This window comes from Cyprinodon variegatus, unplaced genomic scaffold (assembly GCF_000732505.1).
Source record: "Cyprinodon variegatus isolate N-32 unplaced genomic scaffold, C_variegatus-1.0 Scaffold82, whole genome shotgun sequence".
Classification (NCBI taxonomy): Eukaryota; Metazoa; Chordata; class Actinopteri; order Cyprinodontiformes; family Cyprinodontidae; genus Cyprinodon; species Cyprinodon variegatus.
The window spans coordinates 1248313-1270649 of record NW_015150535.1 but is presented as its reverse complement, the minus strand read 5'-3'; the positions used below and the strand labels follow the sequence as shown (position 1 = coordinate 1270649).

At 38.0% G+C, this 22337-nt stretch overlaps 2 protein-coding genes across 2 annotated transcripts in view; both read right to left on the bottom strand.

Moving 5' to 3' along the window:
- LOC107083751 (collagen alpha-1(II) chain-like) overlaps positions 1–5617 on the bottom strand; it is a 12836-nt gene extending 7219 nt beyond the window's left edge. Inside the window, exons 1-7 of the mRNA XM_015373201.1 lie at positions 5568–5617; positions 5239–5292; positions 4089–4142; positions 3421–3438; positions 2870–2923; positions 1272–1334; positions 854–1019 (exon numbers count right to left, since the gene is read on the bottom strand). Coding sequence (XP_015228687.1) covers positions 854–1019; positions 1272–1334; positions 2870–2923; positions 3421–3438; positions 4089–4142; positions 5239–5292; positions 5568–5606 — 448 coding nt within the window. The 5' untranslated portion in view covers positions 5607–5617. The remainder of the gene's footprint in view (positions 1–853; positions 1020–1271; positions 1335–2869; positions 2924–3420; positions 3439–4088; positions 4143–5238; positions 5293–5567) is intronic.
- Positions 5618–7077: 1460 nt separating this feature from the next.
- Positions 7078–22337, bottom strand: part of LOC107083741 (collagen alpha-1(I) chain-like) — a 30471-nt gene continuing 15211 nt past the window's right edge. Inside the window, exons 12-26 of the mRNA XM_015373181.1 lie at positions 20040–20147; positions 18269–18322; positions 18078–18185; positions 16146–16199; positions 15995–16048; positions 13913–13966; positions 13779–13832; positions 13571–13678; positions 12774–12827; positions 12627–12680; positions 12285–12338; positions 7752–7805; positions 7407–7460; positions 7268–7321; positions 7078–7140 (exon numbers count right to left, since the gene is read on the bottom strand). Of these exons, the coding sequence (XP_015228667.1) occupies positions 7078–7140; positions 7268–7321; positions 7407–7460; positions 7752–7805; positions 12285–12338; positions 12627–12680; positions 12774–12827; positions 13571–13678; positions 13779–13832; positions 13913–13966; positions 15995–16048; positions 16146–16199; positions 18078–18185; positions 18269–18322; positions 20040–20147 (981 nt within the window). The remainder of the gene's footprint in view (positions 7141–7267; positions 7322–7406; positions 7461–7751; positions 7806–12284; positions 12339–12626; positions 12681–12773; positions 12828–13570; positions 13679–13778; positions 13833–13912; positions 13967–15994; positions 16049–16145; positions 16200–18077; positions 18186–18268; positions 18323–20039; positions 20148–22337) is intronic.

Genomic DNA, 22337 nt, shown 5'->3' with positions numbered 1-22337 from the left:
AACCGAGACAGTCGAACCGAACGGTTCGGACAGTTTTCATAAACCGTTCCATCACTACAAGGGTCCATCAAGGAAAGTGGGGAAATTTTGAATGGCTACTACTGTATTATTTTGCAACATTAATGGCCTTTATTTGATAGTAGACACACAGGAAAAGAAAACAGAGGAGGAGGACATGCAAAGTTCTCTGTGTTGGGATTATAACTCTGGACTGCTGCAACGAGGACCAAGGGCTCTGTATATACCGTAGATTGTGTGTCTACCACTACACCACTGCCACACCCAGCAAAACGAGTTTTTAACCTCTAACAAACCCTTGATGCATCGAACATTCATTTAGTAAATAAAAAATAACAACCAAACACTTAAAAGGACTAACATTCTGATCTTCAGCTACCACAGTATACATTTCAGATTAAATAATACTACTTATACTTCAGCGATAGTATCAAGGCGTTACTTTATTGTATCTCTTATACTTGTTGGTTGTGCTGTTCTTCTTACATCTCTTTACAGGTGATGAAGCAGACATATTTTATCGTTATCTCCCTTTTATCGCCTCCTTCTTATATCCTTTCTCCTTTTTTCTGTTTTTCCTTTCCTGTTCTACTAACATTACAGTGTCCATATAATCTGTAATACTCCCTGCATTATTTAATAATAAAGCTATTTATATGCATAAATCAAGCGGAACACTATGGCTATAGCCATACTGCTAAACTTGTGAAAGCAGTATGGGCTCCTTTTTTTGGCATCAAGACACTTATTCTTATTGCCACATCGCCAAACGGGACACTGTAAAAAAAGGACTAACATTACATCATACAGTCTCACTTGTTTGACCGTTTCTCACCACTTTTGTATTCAGGGTGACAGAGCCAGAGCTCCAGACAGGTGGTGGCTGGATGCTCCTTGCTGCCATCAGGAGGATCCAGCAGCAGCCGAAGCTCCTGCTGCAGAGAGTCCAGCAGCATCTGGATCAGGGAGAAGTTAGGCTTGTCTGACATGTACATGAGGTTCTGTGGATGGGAGGAAGAAGACAAAGAGGAAGGAAAGAGTGTTTAGTTCAAAAAAGATATTTCAAAACTATCATGGCAGAAATACAAGTTAGTGTCTTCATTTATCAGTGGCTATAGTTCCTCTATAAACTAATTTGGGTTAGGATGAGTGTTTTTGACATGCAATTCTTTAAAAGAGAGGGCGAAACCCAAATATAAAATATTAGTTTGACAGCTGCAATGGTCACATGTGATATATAAAAACTGCTTTGCCTTGAGTTGAGCCAAAGTCATGTTTAGTGACTTTCCTGGGGGACCAGGAACGCCTGGTGGACCCTGAAACAGAAGGTTGAAACATATGATCAGGTCTTTAAATATTAAATAATATTAATTTTAGGAACATTTCAATGACTAAGCATGAGGAAACATTTGCGGAAAAAATGATTTAAACTGTTATGTCCCTTAAATGCTAAGATAAAAAAAAATTACAATATTCTAATATTTCAGTCGCCAAACTGCAAGGTGTCAGGTTTCTGTTATAGTATTCAGTCTTGCTTTACTCCATGGTTTCTAGTGTTAGTGGTTTTATTTTTATTTTGCTGAGTTCTTTGGTTTTTTCCAGTTACTGTCCTAGTCTTGGTTCTGTTATGTTTTCTTTTGAGTGTTTAGTTTTCCTTTCTCCATGTTTTATAGTCCTAGTAATTTAACATTGTGTTGTTATTTCCAGTCTTCAAGGTTTCTATTTGTTGCTCTCTGCTGCCCTCTTGTGTTCTCCTTCTTCCCTAGCCCTTTCCCTCTTGTTCTGTGCACACCTGCTCCCAGTTTCCTCATTAGCCCCCTGTTTGTCTCTGTCTCCTTTAAAAGCCCTCTCTCTTCAGTTCCCCTTTGCTGGGTCCTCGTCAAACTTCCTCCAACTCCGTCTTCCTGAGTCTTTCTCGTTGTGACAGTGGTTCCCCTGATGTCTCCACGGTTTCTGGTTCGTTTTGACTAGTTTTTATGTTTGATTCCTTTGGATTTTTGGACTCCTGATTTCATGCTTGTTTGGACTTTGTTTTCATTATTGGATTTTTGGATAACCTGCCTTTGTTTTCAGTTTCCCTTTTCAATTAAATCAAATGAAATTCACCTCTGCCTTCCTGCCTCTGCTTTTGGGTTCACACTCCATAACCAAATCCTGACACAAGGCTAACAACAATATATCAATAAATATATAAACTGTGTGTTTTCTGTCCTTCAGCTCACAGAATTAATGGTCTGTTTTAGACATGTACAGCACACCAGTGATTCAGAGTTAGTTGATTTAATTTCCAAAGGCATGAGAGATCGAGAACAGGCCACAGGAGGCAAACTTGATTGTTTCTTGACTATTGTATTACAGAGCATCCTGCAGAAGTACATGAGGCATAAAACAAGGCTGTACAACATGGCAAGAGACGACTAAATGTCTGCTGGTGCTCTCATATATACATTTACTGCTGGGACTGGTTCAAATCACTGCAAGTTGTTGCAAATTAAATAATTTACTCAAAATTAGATCATTGCTAAATCTTTTTGCTTTCTGTTTTACTTGTACATCTACAGGGTTCCTGCATTCAATTTCATTGTCATACTTTTCCAAACATAAATGTCCAGGCAAGGTATACATTCAAATAAATGTTCATCTTGAGAGCTTGTCAAATGTCTACAAGGATGTAAAAAAACTTGAATTATCATAACATTTTTCCTAATTGCACTTTTTTTTATGAGATCCAGAACTAAAACTGATGCCAACCTCTAAGTGTTTTCTATATGAATCTATTTGTTTTCATATCTGATTTTTAACTCGGCTATAACAATCAGGCAGACCTTATTTCAGAGCCTTGTTAACTTACTGGGAGCCCTCTCCTTCCAGGTAGTCCAGATGGACCTTGGTAGCCTTTCAATCCCTGTCAAGAAAAAAAAAAAAAAAGGCAATCAACAGCTTTTACAGACCAACATGCTGAGGACATCAATGGTTTAACATTCCTACTATGGCTATTTTGATCTATGATGCACTAAGTCAGCTGCTAAAGTACTACTTTTAGGTTTTATGCTTTTCATATGCTACTTTTCATATACTACAGATCATTGTTGTTGTCTGACTTCTTAGTTCAGAGTCTGAGGATGATGAAATGCACCACGGTTCTCCTAGATACTACTTGCTGCAGAACCTGAAACAGCCTTAATCTCACCTCACAACTTTCTAACCTAAGTAACCCGGACCAATTAATGGATAGATTTGCCTCTGAGATTTTACATCTGCAGAGTGGTGGGTTAAGTGTCACAATGGGAAACCTTAGAAACAGTTTGGACATTGACATGTTTTTGTGAATGTGGCAGTTTATGATTAATGCAACTTGAAATCCAAAGTTTACAAAGTATGTTTGTGTAGATGGCACCATACCTTTAATCCAAACAAGCCCTGCAAAAAAAAAAAAATAAAGGGAGCAGAAGGGAAGAACGCTTTGGTCATTTATTCATTTTTAGTAAAATCAGCTCTATATAAGGACGTAATGAAAACTTGAGTTGGCTGATAGGTAGCTTCCTCTATGGTTGCAGTCACACTGCAGGTCTCAGTGCTCAGTTCACATTTTATGTAGAATCATGCGACCGCTATGAGACTTCAATCTGAACGGTTCAGGGACAGAAGAAGAATGCAGACACCTTACAGCAGCGCACTGTTTACCAAAGTAAAGCTGCGGTTGTTTAAATTAACCAAAAACATGACGGGGACACAAGCTAATGTGTTATTTACCTCGTGTGATGAAAGTTGACAGTTTTACTATCATGTTGATAACAAAGAAGGAAGGGAAGAAAAAGCAGTGCAACTACTAATAACGGCTGTTTGCGAATGTATCAGTGAGGCTTGTTGCCGTCTCTGGGGATGGGTAGTGGGAACCCTGGCAATGTTGTAAAAGTCTGATAAAATGCAAGATGTCCAGTTCAGATTGTTCTGATATGAGTCTGGTTTTGGGGCGTATTTGGCTGCAGAGTGACTGTAGCCTATGGCTACTTATGTGACTCATGATTTTTTTTTTTAAAAGATGATGCTTTTTACTCTGATGATCTTACAGGTAATCCTGGCATCCCCATTGCGCCTCTGGGTCCGGGTGGACCAATGTTTCCCTAGAACAACCACAGAAGAAGAAAAGTGAAAGCTTCCTTTTAAGTGTTGGGGGTTGACATTTACATGTGAGACAAATTTTATATTGCAAAATAAAATGTAAAAAATGTAAGTATATTTTGTCACCCATTTCAGAAAGTGAAGTTAGGATATTAGATTCAATACAGATGAAAGAGTTTAAGTTTTATTATTTTTACTTGTAACTATCACAATTTTTAGGTAAGAAAAAAACAATCTGTGCTTGAAAAAAATGAAATATAAGATCCATGAAGAGGAAAATCCATAAAAAAAATGTTTCCAAAAAAATAATAATTGCTGAGCATTTCATACTTGTTTGTGGTTCTGCAGAGGTGTAATTGAAGGTTGGTTTTATAGTAGCCATTATGGCTGCATTGTTGGCTCTGCTGTTTCTGATCTTCCTCTTGACAATAATTTATAGATACTCTATGGGGTTTACCTATAGTGGCTGCACTTAACTTTAAATGAATACTTAAATCCAGAACTTTCAATAACCAACTTCTTTAGCAGTGACTTTCTGAGGCTATGCAGTAGTAGCCATTAAAAATTTCCCCACTTTCCTTAATTGGTCCTTAGCTGGTCCCCTACAATTCCTTGTTTTAAACATCAAGAAGCGTCATCTCCTGGTCAGACCCTATAATTCAGTGAAAGGGTGGAGCCAGAATAAAAAAAATATGCACGCCAGGTGAGGGAGGTGGTCAATCCAGTGGCTGGAAGTTGGAGGGGATTTTGCTGCCATTTGGCTGGCTTTTGAATGGCTGCTACTGTACCATCCTTGCTGGGGGGTATCACAGACATCTGTCCAATCAGCACTCTTCCCTTTGATAATGTGGGATCATCATCATCATGTTCACATGAAATAGCTTTTATTTGTATTTGCGTTGAGTAATTCTTTCTACTGAATTGAAATTTAGGTTTTTATTACTGTATCTGTAAGCCATTATTAAACGTTTTTGTGTAATAATGCCGGTTTCACTTTCTGAAAAGAGTTTTTTTTTTTTTTTTCACATTATGATAATATTTTTTTTTTTTAGGTATACGTGTATGATATGAATATAAATTGCAGGGTTATATATATACCTGTTCTCCTTTTTGGCCTGCTGGGCTGGGAAATCCGACTGGACCTCTACTACCCTGTAAATTCCAATATGAAAACACCTGCTTACAATATTTCCCAAAATTTCCTTACAATATTCTGTTGTTTTAAGTACACCATTCATCACAATAACAAAATTACTGGTAGCGTTTTTATACTTTAATCTAATTCATAAGCATTATGTGGTATTTAAAGCATTAATATGCCTACATTAAACATTTTTTATCTTTCATAATTTAAACCTTATGAGTTAATGCTCCCTAGTTTTGCTCTACGGAAAGGTCAACAACTCTGCCATTTAAGTTTAATTAACCTTTTTGCCCTCAGGTCCAGGTGGTCCAGGAAGTCCCATGTCTCCTTTTTCCCCCTGGAGACAAATAAGGCAGTTATTTAATTTTCTGTCATTTAACTTCACACCAGTTCATGTAATTTACTCCTGTCAGACATTTTAGGTCATTGACTTCGTAAGTTCATAGAGGATTGGGTGAACAGCTCTCTGTTAAATGTTTAAAGCTTTTAATAATATTTTATAACCTTTCTCTTTTACCAGTCTGCTGTTAAGAAAACAAATATTTTTATTTTGCTTTCAATAATGAACTACTTTGGGTTGATCTAAGATATAAAAGTCTAAACTGATGTTTTTAGTGGTGACAAAATGTTGAAAACTTCCAAAGAAAAAAAAAACCTTTGGCTTAGAGAATCAAGATTTCTATAGGTACTTACAGATAAGAAATTACTACAATGTAGAAATCAAGCAGAATGACGACAACCCATTGATAGATCTCTTCATTAAAGCATATAAATCAAATCTTCCTAGAGGGTTAATATCAAAACTATACATTTGTATTAATAACCCAGACAACCATTCTACTACCTATATTAAAAATAAGTGGGAAAATGAAGGTATTTTTACTTTAACTGAGGATGAATGGGAAAGTGTATGTTTATCTCAATGGAAGACAACAAAGTCACATATCTGGAAAGAATTTAGCTGGAAAACTATCGCACGTTTCTTTATAACACCATGTCAAAGCGCTCATTATTCACAAGGGAACACTGGATGCTGGAGAGGATGTGGGTGCCTAAAGGCGCATCATTATCATTTGTTTTGGGAATGCCCAGTTATCCAGAAATATTGGAAAGACATGAACAATGTAATGCAAAGGTTTATAACGCCGCCATCCCTTTCAACTTCATGACCATGTACCTTGGACTGAAAACACCGGCAATGGACACAGTAAACAAATACCTTTGGAATATAATGCTTGCTGCTGGACAAAAAGCCCTAACTAAGAAATGGATGACACAGTCAGCCCCCATGATTTCAAACTGGATTGAAATCATGACTGAAATAAGAAACATGGAACAAATTACTTCACTTGAAACTTGACATTTTTCACAAACTTTGGTCAAAATGGGACTCCTACAGGTTAAAATGTGCTGTGCTTTAAAATGGTCCATGATCCATCGCTACTTTCAACAAGCTGTATTTTTGCCAACTGCTCTTTATGTCGAACTGTTCTGTGTTATTAATGTTGTACTGAAAACTTTGAGAAAAAAAAAAAAAAAGAAGAAAACTTCCAAAGAGATGCATATAACTTTTGAAGACTTCTGGGGAAATGTGGAGAGTAGTGCTGTTTTATCCATCTTGAAATTTATGTAATTGAACCCAGTTTATTGCTCGGTTTTGTTGTTTTTTTTCCCTCTCAATTTGAGAGGCAGACTTGGTTTGAGAGGAACAACTTTATGTTTGACTTAGTAAAGATTTGCTTTCTGCATCAAGCCATCATCAACCCAATGAATCCACGTCAACTTTAATAACTCTAGTTTACCTCATTTCCCTTTGTGCCTTGTTCCCCCAGATCTCCAGGTAGTCCAGGAAGTCCCTTGGTAAGACAAATTAACAACAGTAAATTAATTGGATAAACATCCAAAGGCTGTTAGGAAGATGTCTGAAAAGTTATTCATAACTAAATGAGGCGGTGTGGTAAATAAGTAAAGAAATAAACTTACAATGGTTCCTGGCCATCCTGGAAGGCCTGTTGTCCCCTGATCTCCCTTTTCACCCTAATTGAAATAAAACCACATGCTGTCACATACGATGTCACCAAGTGCACAAAAACCATGTTGGCAGTGTTTCTGTATTCTCCACCTTTGGTCCTCTGTCTCCCCTGGTCCCTCTGACTCCAGCCTTTCCCCGTTTCCCCTGAGGAAAGGTTTGGTTTGTTTGTCAACGTGTCAAAATGGGGAATGCGCAAGAAGCTATGTCATGTTTTATGCATTAATCTGTGCGTGCAGCGACTTTCAGAACACCTGCTTTTAGACATCTTTACTCTTATGCAAACACGACACAGAGCTTCACAAAAAGAAGTTCTTTTTCCACCAAACTGACAAAGTGACAGTCTTAAAATTCAAAACAGAGATCAACTCCCTGGACATTCTATATTTGGAGAAAAAGAAAACTGACTGGTTCGACATCAAACCAGGGTCACCTTACCCTCCTCCCAATGGGACCAGTTTTCCCTGGAGGTCCAATTTCCCCATCATCTCCCTGTTGAAATAATAAGCAAAGAAAACAGGTTAAACAGAGAAAACGTACATTTAATATGTTAAAGTCTCATTGTATCTGATCCTGTAATGTTCTATTTCTGTTTTTTTTTTTTTTAAACCCAGAAATAGAACAAGGCAAGTTAGGCCTTTATAAAATCTATATCCTACACAGACTAATAAAATACAAAATTATTTATGTCAACTAGACCAGTAAGTTGGTCTAAATCTGGGGTAAAGAGATGTTAAAGGAATAGTACACCCAAAACATGATTAGCCTTCATTTTCTACTCACCCCCATGCTGAACAACACTCTGGAGTACTTTTTTGATATCTCAAATGCATCTGGAGATCTGGGAGGCTTCTTGCTGTCTGCTGACATTCAAATAATGGAGGTCTATGGTGCCCGAGACAGAAAGGTCCATAAAAGTCCACAAAAACGTGTCAATATTCTTCCATACTGCTCGTCCAATGTATTCCAAGTGTCCTGAGTGGGTAGCATCCAGAATTTACTCGAAACGAAGTCATTTAGAATGGTCTGCCGGCTTCCGTAGCGTCGTGAACGCTTATGTGCGCGCTTTCAGAAAATCCTATACACTACTGTTTATGCTCTAAAAACATTCTAGATGACTTCGTTTCGAGTAAATTCTGGATGCTACCCACTCAGGACACTTGGAATACATTGGACGAGCAGTATGGAGGAATATTGACACGTTTTTGTGGACTTTTATGGACCTTTCTGTCTCGGGCACCATAGACCTCCATTATTTGAATGTCAGCAGACAGCAAGAAGCCTCCCAGATCTCCAGATGCATTTGAGATATCAAAAAAATACTCCAGAGTGTTGTTCAGCATGGGGGTGAGTAGAAAATGAAGGCTAATCATGTTTTGGGTGTACTATTCCTTTAACTGAACTCATTGGCATCATGTGAGGGAAAGTTAGGACATTTTTAAGGGCCTCTAATTAGCAAGGGCCCCAGAAAAAAAGGAGTGATATTACAATTTAAAGTTTAAAAAAAAGGTTCAGCAGCAGCAATGGAAAGAAATAACCAACTTATGATTAATTGTCAACAAGTGGTTTAGTACAAGAGAAGTAATGCTAGATAGAGAAAAGGGAGGCATGCTAAAGCCAAAACATGAACTGATCGAGATTCTGCTGCAAGATTATTTACAAGGATGCAGAAAGAACTTTAAATGGTTCTGTTTGTAAATATGAACACTAAAACTGTATAAATAATCATCTAAACAGTGCCCAGTATACTGCTTTGTCATACATGACTTTCTTTGCTTTGCCCTAAGGGTAGGGATGTGATGATAAAGTGGAAGGTGTTACACAAAGATCTGTAACATGGATGGAAGGCGACATGGTAGCAACAAGCATAATAGATTGGGAAGGCTTTTGGAAGATAAAGCAGAACAACCTGTTCAAAACCACTTGAACAGGGCAAAGCCTCTACCACCAGATTGTTGGATTACACTGAAAATAGAGGGTTATATCTCAGCATCAACTTGTTCCAACAAGGTAACAACTAGCCTGACAGGTTGTCAGGGTGACATACCCCATCTTTTATTATAAGTTTTTCACATATTCTAATAGATTCATGTTTTGGTAAATCTTAAAATTAAGTTTTATAATGTGCTTGAACACATTTTGTTTTTTTAGTCAGCATTTAACACAGTTGGTGCAATGGATGATAAAATATTTTCTTAACTCTGCAAATTGTAAAAAAAAATATTTAGCTTTTATGTCATACAAAGATTCTCTTGATAGAAAAGAAAACTATAATTTTGAAGAAAATTGCAACCATTTATCCTGTATTAATTCATCAATTGATAACTTACATGCCTAATACAATTAGTAATTAGTAAAGTAATTACACCAAATGTAACTACAAAATTTAAATCTGTGTTATTGTAAAGCTAAATGTTCTCATCCCTGGACAAAAAAATAAACATCCACATTAACCACAGCCCTCAGCAAGCATTATTACAGGCAGTCTTTTGGGATTATCTATGTTTTTAGCTCTTTTAAAAAAAATAAAAAACAGCAAATATTAATTACCAACAGAAATTCAAACACTACTATTTCCTTACTCAATTCAAACACTACCACTACACTACTCAATTGGAACACTTTTAAATCAATTTAAACACATATTATGAAATAATAGCTAAAAAAGGCTTCCGTCTGGATGGAAGTTTGTACAATTAAAAACAGTAAATAGTCTACCTCAGCCTCAATGGAAATTACAGGTGAAACCCAAAATGCATATATTTAAAATGGACTCAAATATTCTTTTGTGGGGTTTGGTTGAACTGCATCAGCTGAGCTGGTAAAACCCATTAAGCAAATATAGGATCAGCAAAACTGTGTCTGAGTCTCTACCACATTCATCATGCTGACCCAGAACGCGTTCCTTACGGTTGATTCAGGGTTTATGATGCAAGGTTCAATTGTTTCCTCAAACTTGGGATTTTTTTACAACATACATCCGTCCAATAAAAATATTGGTTTCAAACCAACAGAGCACATATGTTTATGCGGTACAAATACACGCAGCAGCGATGCTTTTCTATTGAAATGTCAGTGGGTTCTATTCTTAAAAGGAAAGATTAGTCCTTATTTGAATCTGGTTTAGTTCAAGTTGTCGTGCTGTGTTTTGAGGTCATGGTCAAATGCACAGACGATATAGTACACCTAAGCAATTATTCAGTGTCTGTTTTTCAGCCTAATAGTGTGGAGGTAGTCAGATGCTTGTCCAGGTCTGCTGAACAACAGAAGAACCTTCCTACCTACAAGCTTTACAACTCATGAAGATACAAAAAAAAAAAAAAAAAAACATGAGTTACTACAATATTTATTTTTTCAGGAAGTGCAAACCAACAAAGCAAAATCTGAAACACTTTTACAAATCTTGAAACAAATTTAAACTTCAGGAAACAAATAAAAAATGACAAAATCAACCGGAAAGAGAGGGAATGTTTTCGAAGCTTACCCGGAAGTGATAACGGGAGCATTAATGATGACCTAAGATGGACGGCAATGGAGTTGAGCAGTTCTGATTGAAGTAAAAACACAGTTTTCCCTATTTTGATATGATTATGTAAATATTATTTATTTTTTTGAATTCAGGGTTAAAAAAATTAATACATGTTTTTGAAGTTATGTGGTGAACATTTGGTGATGCTCATCATTTAAATTAGCCTCGTGAGACCATCCTGATCTCGCGAGCTTTCAAGGTTTCACTCGCTAATCAGTCTGGAGACTCTCCGTTAAAGAAAATTTGGAGCCGTTCACCAAACGAACGTCCAATCAGCGTTGGCTTTGAGGCGGGTTGAGGTGTGACGCAACGAGAAGCGCGACAGTTCAGTCTAAAGAACATGGCGGCTTCAGCCGATGAAACTAGCGTTAGCGTGGCTATCGAGCAAGTTTTATCGGAATTACAGAGTATTTCTTCAATGAAAGAAGAGCAAAACACTGCTCTGGAGGCTTTTCTCAGAGGAAAAGATGTTTTTGCTCTTCTCCCGACTGGTTTCGGCAAGAGTAGCCTGGCTTGTGGTTGTGTTTTCATCGTCGCTCTGTTAGTATGTCATATGCTTCGTTGATCTGATTGGTTTATTTGGCCCGTCTATCACCAACATAGGCCAATCAGCTAACCAGTATTTTCGCCCCTTCTGAAAATTACTTCAACGGAAGGTTTCCAGATGGATATGCGGAGCAAATCCATCTGGTGGAGTCAGGTTACATTTAAATAACGTTAACTGTTAATTTGTTCATGTTAATTATCCATTTTGAGCAGGGAATAAATAGTCCGAATATCAAGTTAACCCTGAGGTCTTTTTTGCGACCACAAACTTTAATTGGGTAGGAAAATGCTTCTTTTTTTTTAACTAAAGCATTTAATTTAAACAAAACATCTTCGGACTTTGGAAGATCAGGTTAAATTAACCTCCAACCAAATTCTCCTGTGTGTTTGGGATAAATAATCTCCCTTGTGATTTCTGCTGAGAATTTTAACTTTCTTTCCATTCACTATGAGCATACTGGGACTTTTGTGTGCAAAATAACCTGCTGTTTAACTGAGATTAGATTAACTGCAAAGAATTTGTAACAATGGCGGTCAGACCAAGTAAAGATTTTACATAGTCAAAGTAAATGCTACCAAATTGTAAATATTTTGAATACATTTTTCTAACAAGCAGCCTTTCACTGCAGCAGTAAAATAAAACAACTAAGCTTTAACGGTGCTTTTAAATCCCTCCATTTTGTGCCGGTTTGCTAGGTCTCTGCCTTTTACTCAGGTAACATTTCCTCTGATTTTCCTCTTGTTCACTGGATAAATTACCAACTTAATCTTCATTCACTCTCTTTATGCACTGACACCAGAGTTTGGCAAAGAAAATGTTACATTACCACTTTTATCTAACTGTCATTTTACTTGTTTTTACATATTGGAAGAAACATTTTTTTATAGAATCTCACCTTTTCTCCCTTTGTGCCTTGTTTTCCCTCTGCTCCAGGTTTACCATATGTCCCCTGCAAACCAAAATGGTTCTATTAGTATGTGTTCATACCAGTCTATCACTCACTGTGCTGTTACAACTGCTTTCTTTTATCTATAATCAGCACCATACAGCTGTTAAAATGAAAGATTCCTCCATAGTCCCATATTGGGGAGAATTTGTCCTCTGTCTCTTAAAAACAGACCTCTGCTGACCTTAGAGAGTCAGTCAGTGGCCAGAGTTTCATACCAGCAACCTTATAGGCCTTGCTCTCTAACCACCTGGTTATTTATTCAACCATTTCTGTATTTTAGATACCTACAGGAGCCCCAGCAGGACCAGGAGGACCCTGAGCTCCAAGCTCTCCTGGAGTTCCCTAAAATTCAGTCATGAAGGACAAAGAAAGACTGTTACAGAAAAAAAAATCCAATTTAGCTTATTATTGATAATACTTAAATATTGGCTTTACCTCCAATCCTGGTAGACCTGAGGGGCCCTGGATTCCTGGGGGACCATCTTCACCCTAAACACATCATACATTTCTTACAGGCCACGCTTGTTCATGGTTCCATACAAATATTTATCATAAAAGTGTTTTTATAATGTAAAGTTTTATCATAAGCTATATATTTTTTAAAGTCGACCCATCTGTTTGAGCAAAGATTCCATAGGTTTCTGCTATTTATTCATTAAATTCAGATCCAGGAGTTAAACCCAGACATTCGATATGATTTAGTTCTTTATTTAAACAGAGGCAGAGCAATTTATTCAAATAAAACAGTTAATTGTTTAAAAGCCAGAATAAGCTAAAAAAGCTATTTGCTATTAATTAAAGCAAATAAAAAGCATTTTCCTCTGAGCAAAGTAATCCCTCTTATTTTTAGGGATTCCCAAATTTCCCAGCAGAAAGGGATATTAAACCTCTTTAATGAGTTTCACTTTTTTCCTGCTTGGAAAAACAAGAAGCTCAAACCGTCTCTGCTGACTCATTTAGATGTACTGAAGCAGCAGCTCCTTTCTGAGTTTGACGCTTGCTTATATGGTCATTGTACCTGGGTGGCTGAACAAAACCACCTCATTAACAAACATTTCAAACACTTGCTCTTTAAGTCTTCCCCCATCCGTCATTCTATCCAGCCACCCATGCATGGACCCACAATTATACTATTTTAATTCCACAAACTCATCCCTCTCTCAGAAGGAGCACTTTATAATCCCTTGGTTGAGAATAAATAAAAGAAGGGACACACAAATAAACATACTAACCTGTTCTCCTGCTGGGCCTGGTACTCCTGGTTCACCCTTCAGCCCTAATGTCCCGGGGTCTCCTTTGACTCCCTCATCCCCCTTTGGTCCAGCTTGTCCCATTTGTCCCTGTCATCCCGATAGTCATTACAAAAACATACATCAATCCCCTTCAGCTTAAGATTTACATTATAGATTATTTGTATTTCTAAAATGAATAGACACTTACAGTTGGGCCGAATCCCCCTGGGTCACCTCTGACCCCTTTTGGCCCAATTAATCCCTAAGAAAGTCATCAGGATAAAATATGATTTTTGATTTTAAAGAGGAACTCTAAAACAGACTGGGAAATCAATACTCTACCTGAGGACCTTCTAATCCTGGTGGTCCAGTGGTTCCTACCGGCCCACGCTCCCCCTAATGAGATGCAGAAGAATAAAATGTTAATTTATCATAAAATTAATTATAAGGTACAAACTGGCAAAAATCTATCAGGGAGCTGATCCGAATTGCCCTAGATGTAAACAGGTGGCAGCCAACACATAGATATCATATGTTCTGGTCTTGCCCCAGGCTCAAGGAATTCTGGGTCAAAGTCTTCAAAACCTTTTCATCTATTTATAAAAAAAACATTGAACCTGTTCCTCTGATAGCCATGTTTGGTGTGGCACCAGAAGAAACACAATTAAAGACTGCTCAAAGGAAAGTAATGGCATTTTCTTCATTGTTGGCCAGGAGACTGATCTTATTTAATTGGATAAAGGCAGCACCGCCAACTCACAAACGATGGGTAGAGGAGGTGATGGCACATCTTAAATTGGAACATCTTAGATTTACTTCACAGGGCAATGCTAAGATATATTTCAAGGTCTGGGAGCCTTTCATTTCCTATTTTAAATCTGAATTTCCATCTGCTTCGGCATAACTGGCAACTTTATCCCCCCCATATCAGTGTGGTTATTATTGTCGTTCAAATTTAGGTATTTAGTTTAAACCTAAGAGAGTCTGGAACTGGGGTGATTATGTCTGGTAGTAGTAGGATCTGTCTTGTTGCCATTTTTGTGATGTACATTTTTGAGCCTACTATTTTGTTCTGGAGTCCTGTTTTTCTCTGACCGTGACTGGCTGGATGTGCTCTCTTCACCCTCTGACATGGGAGCTGGCTTGGAGTTCGTCTCCTTAGCTGTGTGTTTCCTGGACGGGCCGCCTTTTGCAGCTGCTTTTTGTGTCTCTGCTTCTGTCTCCTTGAACCCCAGTCGGCCTCAGCAGATGGCCGCTCACACTGAGCCTGGTTCTGCTGGAGTTTTCTTCCTATTAAAAGGGAGTTTTTCCTCTCCACTGTCGCTACAAACATGCTTAAGTGTGAGGGATTGCCTTCGAGTCAATGAGTCGATGCAATCAACTGGTTTTCCTTAGATAGAAAACTTTGAATCAATTTGACTGGATGATCTGGTGAACTGTAAATTGCCTTGAGATGACATGTGTTGTGAATTGGTGCTATATAAATAAACTGAAACAAAAAAAAAAAACCTGAAGATATTGTTGCGTCTGTTTCTCATAGACCAGGGGTTTTCAACGTTTTTGAGGCCAAGGACCCCCAAACTATTGGCGAGAGTGTGGACTCCCTAATTATATATATTGTATGAAATTGTGTTAAATCAAACAAGTCCTATGTAATAATGTAATGTCATGAAAATAATTTTCCCCTGGGATTCTGATTCTATTCCTCGTTGATGGAACAGATGGTTTGAATGAAATGGTGCCCAGCTCCTGTGTGTCGCTGAACGTGTGCATTGATGACTGAAAAACATCTTCTGCCCCCATTTGGACTCTCTCCCACAGACAGAACCTATTTGCAAGGTTTAATTTGGAGCCTGAAGAATTGAAAGAATGTGATTACATTACTGTTCTATAGGTAGTTAAAAAAGCTTCTCGACAGGAAGCTGTAGTTGAGACCCAAAATGAGATACTGAACACTCTGGACATTGTGGGACCTTAATGCTTGACAAGGTTTCTTGAATGTCGCATGGTGGACCGTAACAATACCTATGGGGAGGCAGACTGAGGGAATGGTCTAGTTTAAAAAAGGGGGTCACAGGAGGGTGACTTTAAAGTGAGAGAAATAAGGCCTGGACTAGAAAACTTCAATCAGGTTTTTACCCTAAAGCAGACCTGTCCAAATTTGATCCTCGAGGGCCACTGTCCTACAGGTTTTTAAATGTTTCTTGGCTTCAGCACTGCTGATTCTGATGAAACTTCAGAAAAAGCCTGTAAGTCACCCATCAATGAAAACCAGCTGTGCTGGACCAGATAAAGGTAAGCGGCCCTGGAGGACTGACTTTAAACATGCCTGCCCTACAGGACTTGTTGGTGGGGTCATGAGAGTAAGCTTCTGTGGTAAAAACACATTATCACAACATCTTCGATCTGTGTTGATGCTGTTACCTTCTGTCCCTGAGGTCCATCGGGTCCTGGAGGTCCTGGAGGACCTGGGATTCCCTGAAACGGCATAAAGCAAAGCATAAGATAGCTCATGTCTTTTTGGTCCAATGGGTGAGTAAATTATGTTAGAACAACATTCAGATGACAGGCTTACCTGGAGCCCAGGCAGACCTCTAGGACCCAGCTCCCCCATCAATCCAGGTTCTCCCTGTTTAAAAGCATCAGGAGACTTTTACTCAACTCTACAGATTATTTTGGTTATGACTATTGCAGATTCAAATGAAGATTCAAATATAGCTAATTTTAGTTTCTTCTCATCATTTTTAAATTGCTGGTAAAATACCACTAAGATTAAATTTTCAGTAAAAAAATCAACATAAACTTTTAGATTTGACTCAAAAATAACCTAATTCAAATGTATTAATAACAGTGTCTCTGTGTGACATTGTGGCATGGCGGCTGCATGGCACAGGTGAAGAAGGACTAAGCAGGGGTTGTTAAAACAGCACAGGGGATTGTGGGATGTCATTTTCCATATCAGGGCCGTTTCTCAATCCACAAGAATCCGAGTACAGACTTGTGCTCTCGCTAAGTATGTTCTTGACAAGAACACATGAAAGTATGCACACGGGGAGAACGTGAGCATGCAGCTTAAACATGGGTCAATTGGAAAAGAAGCGTACTTTTTTCACTTAGTGGGGGAATGATAATTAACAGAGTCAGCTAAACACAAATCAAAGTAACATTTTGCCAAATAAAACAGAAACAACCGCCATCAGAGCCAGCGGTAGTTCACACATGGCTATGCTGAGAAAGGGCTGCTGCAGATGGGATAAAGTTAGCCCTGGTTGCGGTTAGCCTCAGAGGTCGGCTTGTTGCCACGTTCCTCTCAACATCGGAACTTTTTTTTTTAATAATGCATTAAATCTGTAAATGGGACATATAATGACTTTTTGTTTACACTTGTGTATAAAATGACAAAATAAATCTGTCTAAGTCTAAAGTAAACTGACTGGACAGATGATCACTACTTTTCCTTCCCTGTTGGTCATGTGCTTCCCGCACGGTGCGTGCACCATCTCTGTTTTTCTCTCCCTCCCAAAAAAATCTTATGATGCTTTACGAGTAGAGCTCTTGCAAAGCATTCTGGGATAGATGTGCTCATTTAGGAACCATTGATATACACTAATTTTCAAGGTGCATAGTGGGACATTTTGAGTCCACTACTTTTTCATCCACTAAATGTTTGGACACTCATATGAAATGGTAGCCTGGGTGCCATTCTGAACTTAGTCCCGCCCACAAGGTTTGAGGTCGGGAAGTTCGGTCTGGCATTGCTCCATAGTAGCGCGAGTATGATCGCCCACCCTCTGGCGATCCAATCAAATTGTCAGGGCGGGCTTTATACGATGATGGACAGATGATCAACAGTAACGTAATCAACCACGTGACCAATGCGCGCTTGGGTGACAACAACAATGGCTGCCCCTGGAGAGTTGAGGTGAGTAGATTCTGCTATTAGGTCTGTTCTAGAAGATATCGACAGCAAATTAATTTTAAAAGAGGAACAGAGAAACGCGATCAAGGCTCAACTTCTTATTGTTGGCGTGCAACTGCACGCTTTGATTTTTGTTGACAACAACTATGCGTCGCTTAACATACATCACACACTCCGTTGCTCTTATTGGTTGTAGGTCTATCCAACTGAGTGCAGAGGCATTTTTTTTCCTGGTTCGTTCAAAACACGCCCCATAATCACAGCTCTGTGGAGCAGTATCAGACTTATTCTGACTAGAATTGAGTAGGACTACGTCAGGCTAATGAAATGGTGCAACTCCTATATAGTGCTCTATATAGGGGTTACATTCCATGGACATGGTTTTTTTTAGATGTCTCCTCTAAGAATCCTGTTCTGGTTTTTTTGTATATTTGTGTTTGAGTCATTTCTTTGTATCATATATGCATTTTGAGGAAGTGTCTTAGAAAAAAGTCATAATGGTGACAAAAGGACCATCATAAATCTTAATTGTTAAAGCAAAGGAACAACTACATATTTCTAATGGTGCAAGAGGACATATCTGCTCACCATTAGCCCATTGTTGCCCTTTTCTCCCTTTGGGCCCTGGAAACCATTTTCTCCAGTGGCTCCCCAGGGACCCTCTTGACCTGTCAAACCAGGAGGTCCAAGGTCACCCTGTTAACAGCGAACGCAGGTGAATCAGAACCCAGAGAAACTAAAATCCTTTTCTTATAATTATTCAGTGGTGGTTCAGCTACCTTTTCTCCTGCAGGTCCAGTATCCCCAGGTTCACCAGGATGTCCAACTTCCCCCTGGAGTAAACCGGGACATTAAAGCTTACTTATACTTTAAAAACAGATGTTTTTTTTATCTATAAAGCTTTATAAATTGCTGATTTATATGGTAGATGTGTTTCATAAGATTTGGTACACCACAGAAAAAAGAAACATTCAATGTCTTGAAAAAGTATTCATCCTAAGCAGCATGTAAAGAGAATCTCAAACATAATTAGGTTTAATCTTTCAAACTTTAAACATATAAGACCCTCTCTGACTTCTGAATCAGCAAAAACCTATATGCGTGCCATGATATTTAGCCATATAACCTACTGCCATACCACATGGTCTCACACTTCAAAGGCCATTCTGAAACCCCTACAGTCTCTCTTCAAGGCAACTCTGAAAGTTCTTGATAAAAAAAACCTGTACATTATCATTATTGTAACATTTTAAGTAAGTACAACATTTTAGACTTTGAACGTCATCAGATTTCAGATTTTTTAGTTTCTGGATGCATTCCTTGTTTTTAAAGTTTTAAATGGACTTGCTCCTCCTCCTCTAACAGATTTTATAAGCAAAAAAACATTACTAGAATAAACAGTAGAGCTTTAACCAGAGGAGACTGTAATGTTCAGCGGCGTAGGACCAAATTTGGCCAAATGGTTGCTTCCACCAGAGGCTCACAGTTATGGAACACACTGCCAGCTCATGTTAGGGGCTGTGTAACCTACATACGTTTTAAATTCTCCTTGAAACATTGGTTGAAAACTAATCAGACATGTGTTCACAGGTAAATTGATCTGTTTCCATGGGCCCGTAAACCTCATTTTTATTGTTAACCTAACTTTATTGTGATTTTATGTTATTGGCATCTCATCTGTTTGTGTCCACTGTGTTCTCTCCTGTAGCGTCTTGTTTAATGTTCAGTGTTTTTACCTGCCTTAGGACAGCGGATGCAAATTAGCTGTTGTGCTAATTCTGGCATATTTACATTGATGCTTAATGCTGACATGTTGATGAATGTGCATTGTCCTAATTCAAAGAAATAAAATAAATTAAAAAATTGCTATTTCTTTTTCTATACCACCTTATGTTGGGTTAGAAATGATAGATCTGTGGAAATTTAGAAAATAGTCTAACATTGTCAGTATTTCAGTAGCATTTATAGTCAAACTTTGTTTTCTGTAAATCAGAGACTCAATCTAACTTAACTTTAGCTGTTTTGTAAAGAAGAATAGAAAACATCTCAGTCTCTAAATATGTAAAAAACTGGTAGAGAAATCCAGCAGATCTCTACTTAAGAACCAAATTAAAAATCATACATTTTCCATCCTCATTCTTTGTTTTATATGGTGTCTTCAAATTACAATGAAGTCCTGTGATTCTTTTGTTGTTGTTTTTTAACATCACACACTGTGGAAAAGTTCTGAGCTAATTAATTATTTTGCAAGCCTCTGTATTCAGAACCAGAGCGACACCTTTACTTGTGAGATGCTTTAGAAGCTGGCATCCATATGTGCCGAGGGTGCCAGGCACATCTCATCTACAACTGAGGACAAAAGGGAAATTACAGGGGCTGCCAACCTGAAAGAGATCGGGTTTAAGTACTCTCTTCATTGCTCCCTCATGAACATTTAATTTCATGCTTTATGAACAAGTTACAATTTCTCTACCACCCTAAAACACATTCCCATCTGCGAGGGAATGACTTCTGCGTAGCTACGTTCACAATCATCTTTGCTGCACCTACCTCTTTACCCATTGGTCCAGCTAATCCCCGAGGGCCTTTTGTCCCCTCAGATCCTCTGTCTCCTTTGGGCCCTTGAGGTCCAGGTGCTCCACAAGCACCCAGGTCCCCCTGAAAAACAAGATGCCCAACCAAGTTACAGTCGCTGATTTTATTGCACTGTATTTACTGTAGATACTGAAACAAATAAGCCTTTCGAAGTTAAATGAACACAAAGTAAATTATACATTTTTGACACTGGAAGCATGTTGCCCTTTTACATTACCTTCTATACAAATTGGTTTTCAAAGTTTTATGCTGTTAGAAAAAGTGATTTTTTGAAACTGAAAGTGTTTTTTTTGTGAGAATTTGTTATATTGTGTAAGTTTTTTTCTAAGTGTTTCAAATACCAAAACTTGTAGACAACTTACATTTTTATCTGCCTTCATTCATCATTTTTTACTGATTTAAACAGATGATCTGTTGACAATTTGTTAATCTGTTGTTCTGTGGTACTTGAATTGCTAGTTCACCAAGTGCTTTTTTTACTCTCCATTGTGTAACTTTAGATCACTGACTCCCAGTGTATTGCTTAAATGTGTTCAATAAACAGGGTTCACCAAATTCTTTCATATTTTTAGTGAGGGATGAACTGAATGGATCAGTTTTGAAGTAATGAGCCTGAATGAGAGCAACATTCACTCTGAGAATAATGAGTGACACACACAGCTCACGTTCATGGTCAATTGATAACGACACATTTCAAAGGATAATGTCAGGTTTTACTGCACTCATTACGGCAAACAGCATGACAAACCAGCATGTCTACTGCTAGTACTAGTCTGCACCATTCAGACTCATCTGCTGGTATTTCTGATGCCAGTTTTTCAGAGCCCTTGGTAGAGTTAAATGATTAATGAAGACATGGATAGAGTAAACCGTTTTTGTGTCCACTGGGACTTATATGGGATAATTATCAGGAAAATAAAATAAAAAAAAAAGGAAATAATAAAGGGTGATTCAAGAATCACCAATGAAAAGTCACTTAATTTTTGCTGGAGGCAGAATTAGCATCTGCCCTGACTAGCAAACTTTTTTTTTTTTTTATTTCTGCCTCAAGCAGAAATTAAGTGACTTTTTTTATTTTCCTGATTGTTGTTGTTTTTCAGCTTCTTATTTTAATAGCTTTTAAATTAAAAAGCCATTTTATTGTCAGTAAGGTTTATCACAGGCACACTCAGTAGAGTTAGACAAGCGCACCCTTTCTGAGGCTGTCGTTCTATTGGCTGGAAAGGTTGCTAGGCGACGATCCAACTGCAATCTGAGAGAGCAGAGCCTACGGGTTTGCGAGCGTATCTGAGACTCGAGCAGAGTGCGGTTTGTGCGCGAAGGGAAGGAGGCAAGCGAGAGGAGAAAATATCTGTGCAAGAAGCATTAAATCTGAGAGAAGAAACAAAGATTTGAGAGAGAGCGCATGTTTTGAGTGTGAGCATTATAAGTTTTGAGTGCAAGAAGATGAAATTCTTTTCTCATATTGAAATGATGTGCTCTTGCATTATGGCAGGATAATTCTCCCATAGACTTAACAACAAGTCCATACATCAATCTGGTCCACTTCAAATTTCTTGGCTTTCTTGGGAAATATCTGCTACTGAATGAGGAAAATCAACAACATCAGAAATCAGAAAATTTTGATACAGATATTTTCAGCAGAACCTGAATATTCCGGTATGTTTCTGTAGTTCTGTATAATCTGTTTACATAAAGGCTTCACTGCACATACAGTATACCTTGACTGCATTGAGTATTTTCCATTTCTTTCTATATATTATGATTATGCATTTAAAGGGTGAAATATGAGTTTGTACTGTGAAGGATTGTGGCTTAATTTACCAAATGTACTTGAACTAATTCATTTATAGGATTGTGAGCTTAGGTCATTTTTGAAAAAATGAACTATGAAGGTGAACTAGTTCATTTTCATCAGTGTTAACAGAAATTTGATCTCGTTCTTTTTAACTATGGACTGGAACAACATTGCTGATTCCAGAACTCTGGATTGTAACCCCAATATAAAGGCTTGCAGATAAAGGCAGTTACTAAGTCAGCCTTTTAACACCCGAAGAACATTTACAATAATAATGGATAAATGTTCAAGCAGGATTTCGAAAAAGTCATTCATGCCTTTATCTTTAGCAGAATTGATCACTGCGAAAGTGACCAGAAAAGTCCATCAGACAGCTGCAGCTGATCCAAAACTCTGCTGCCTGTGTTCTCAATAGAACTATGAAAGTAGAGCACATCAGCCATGTTCTGAAGCAC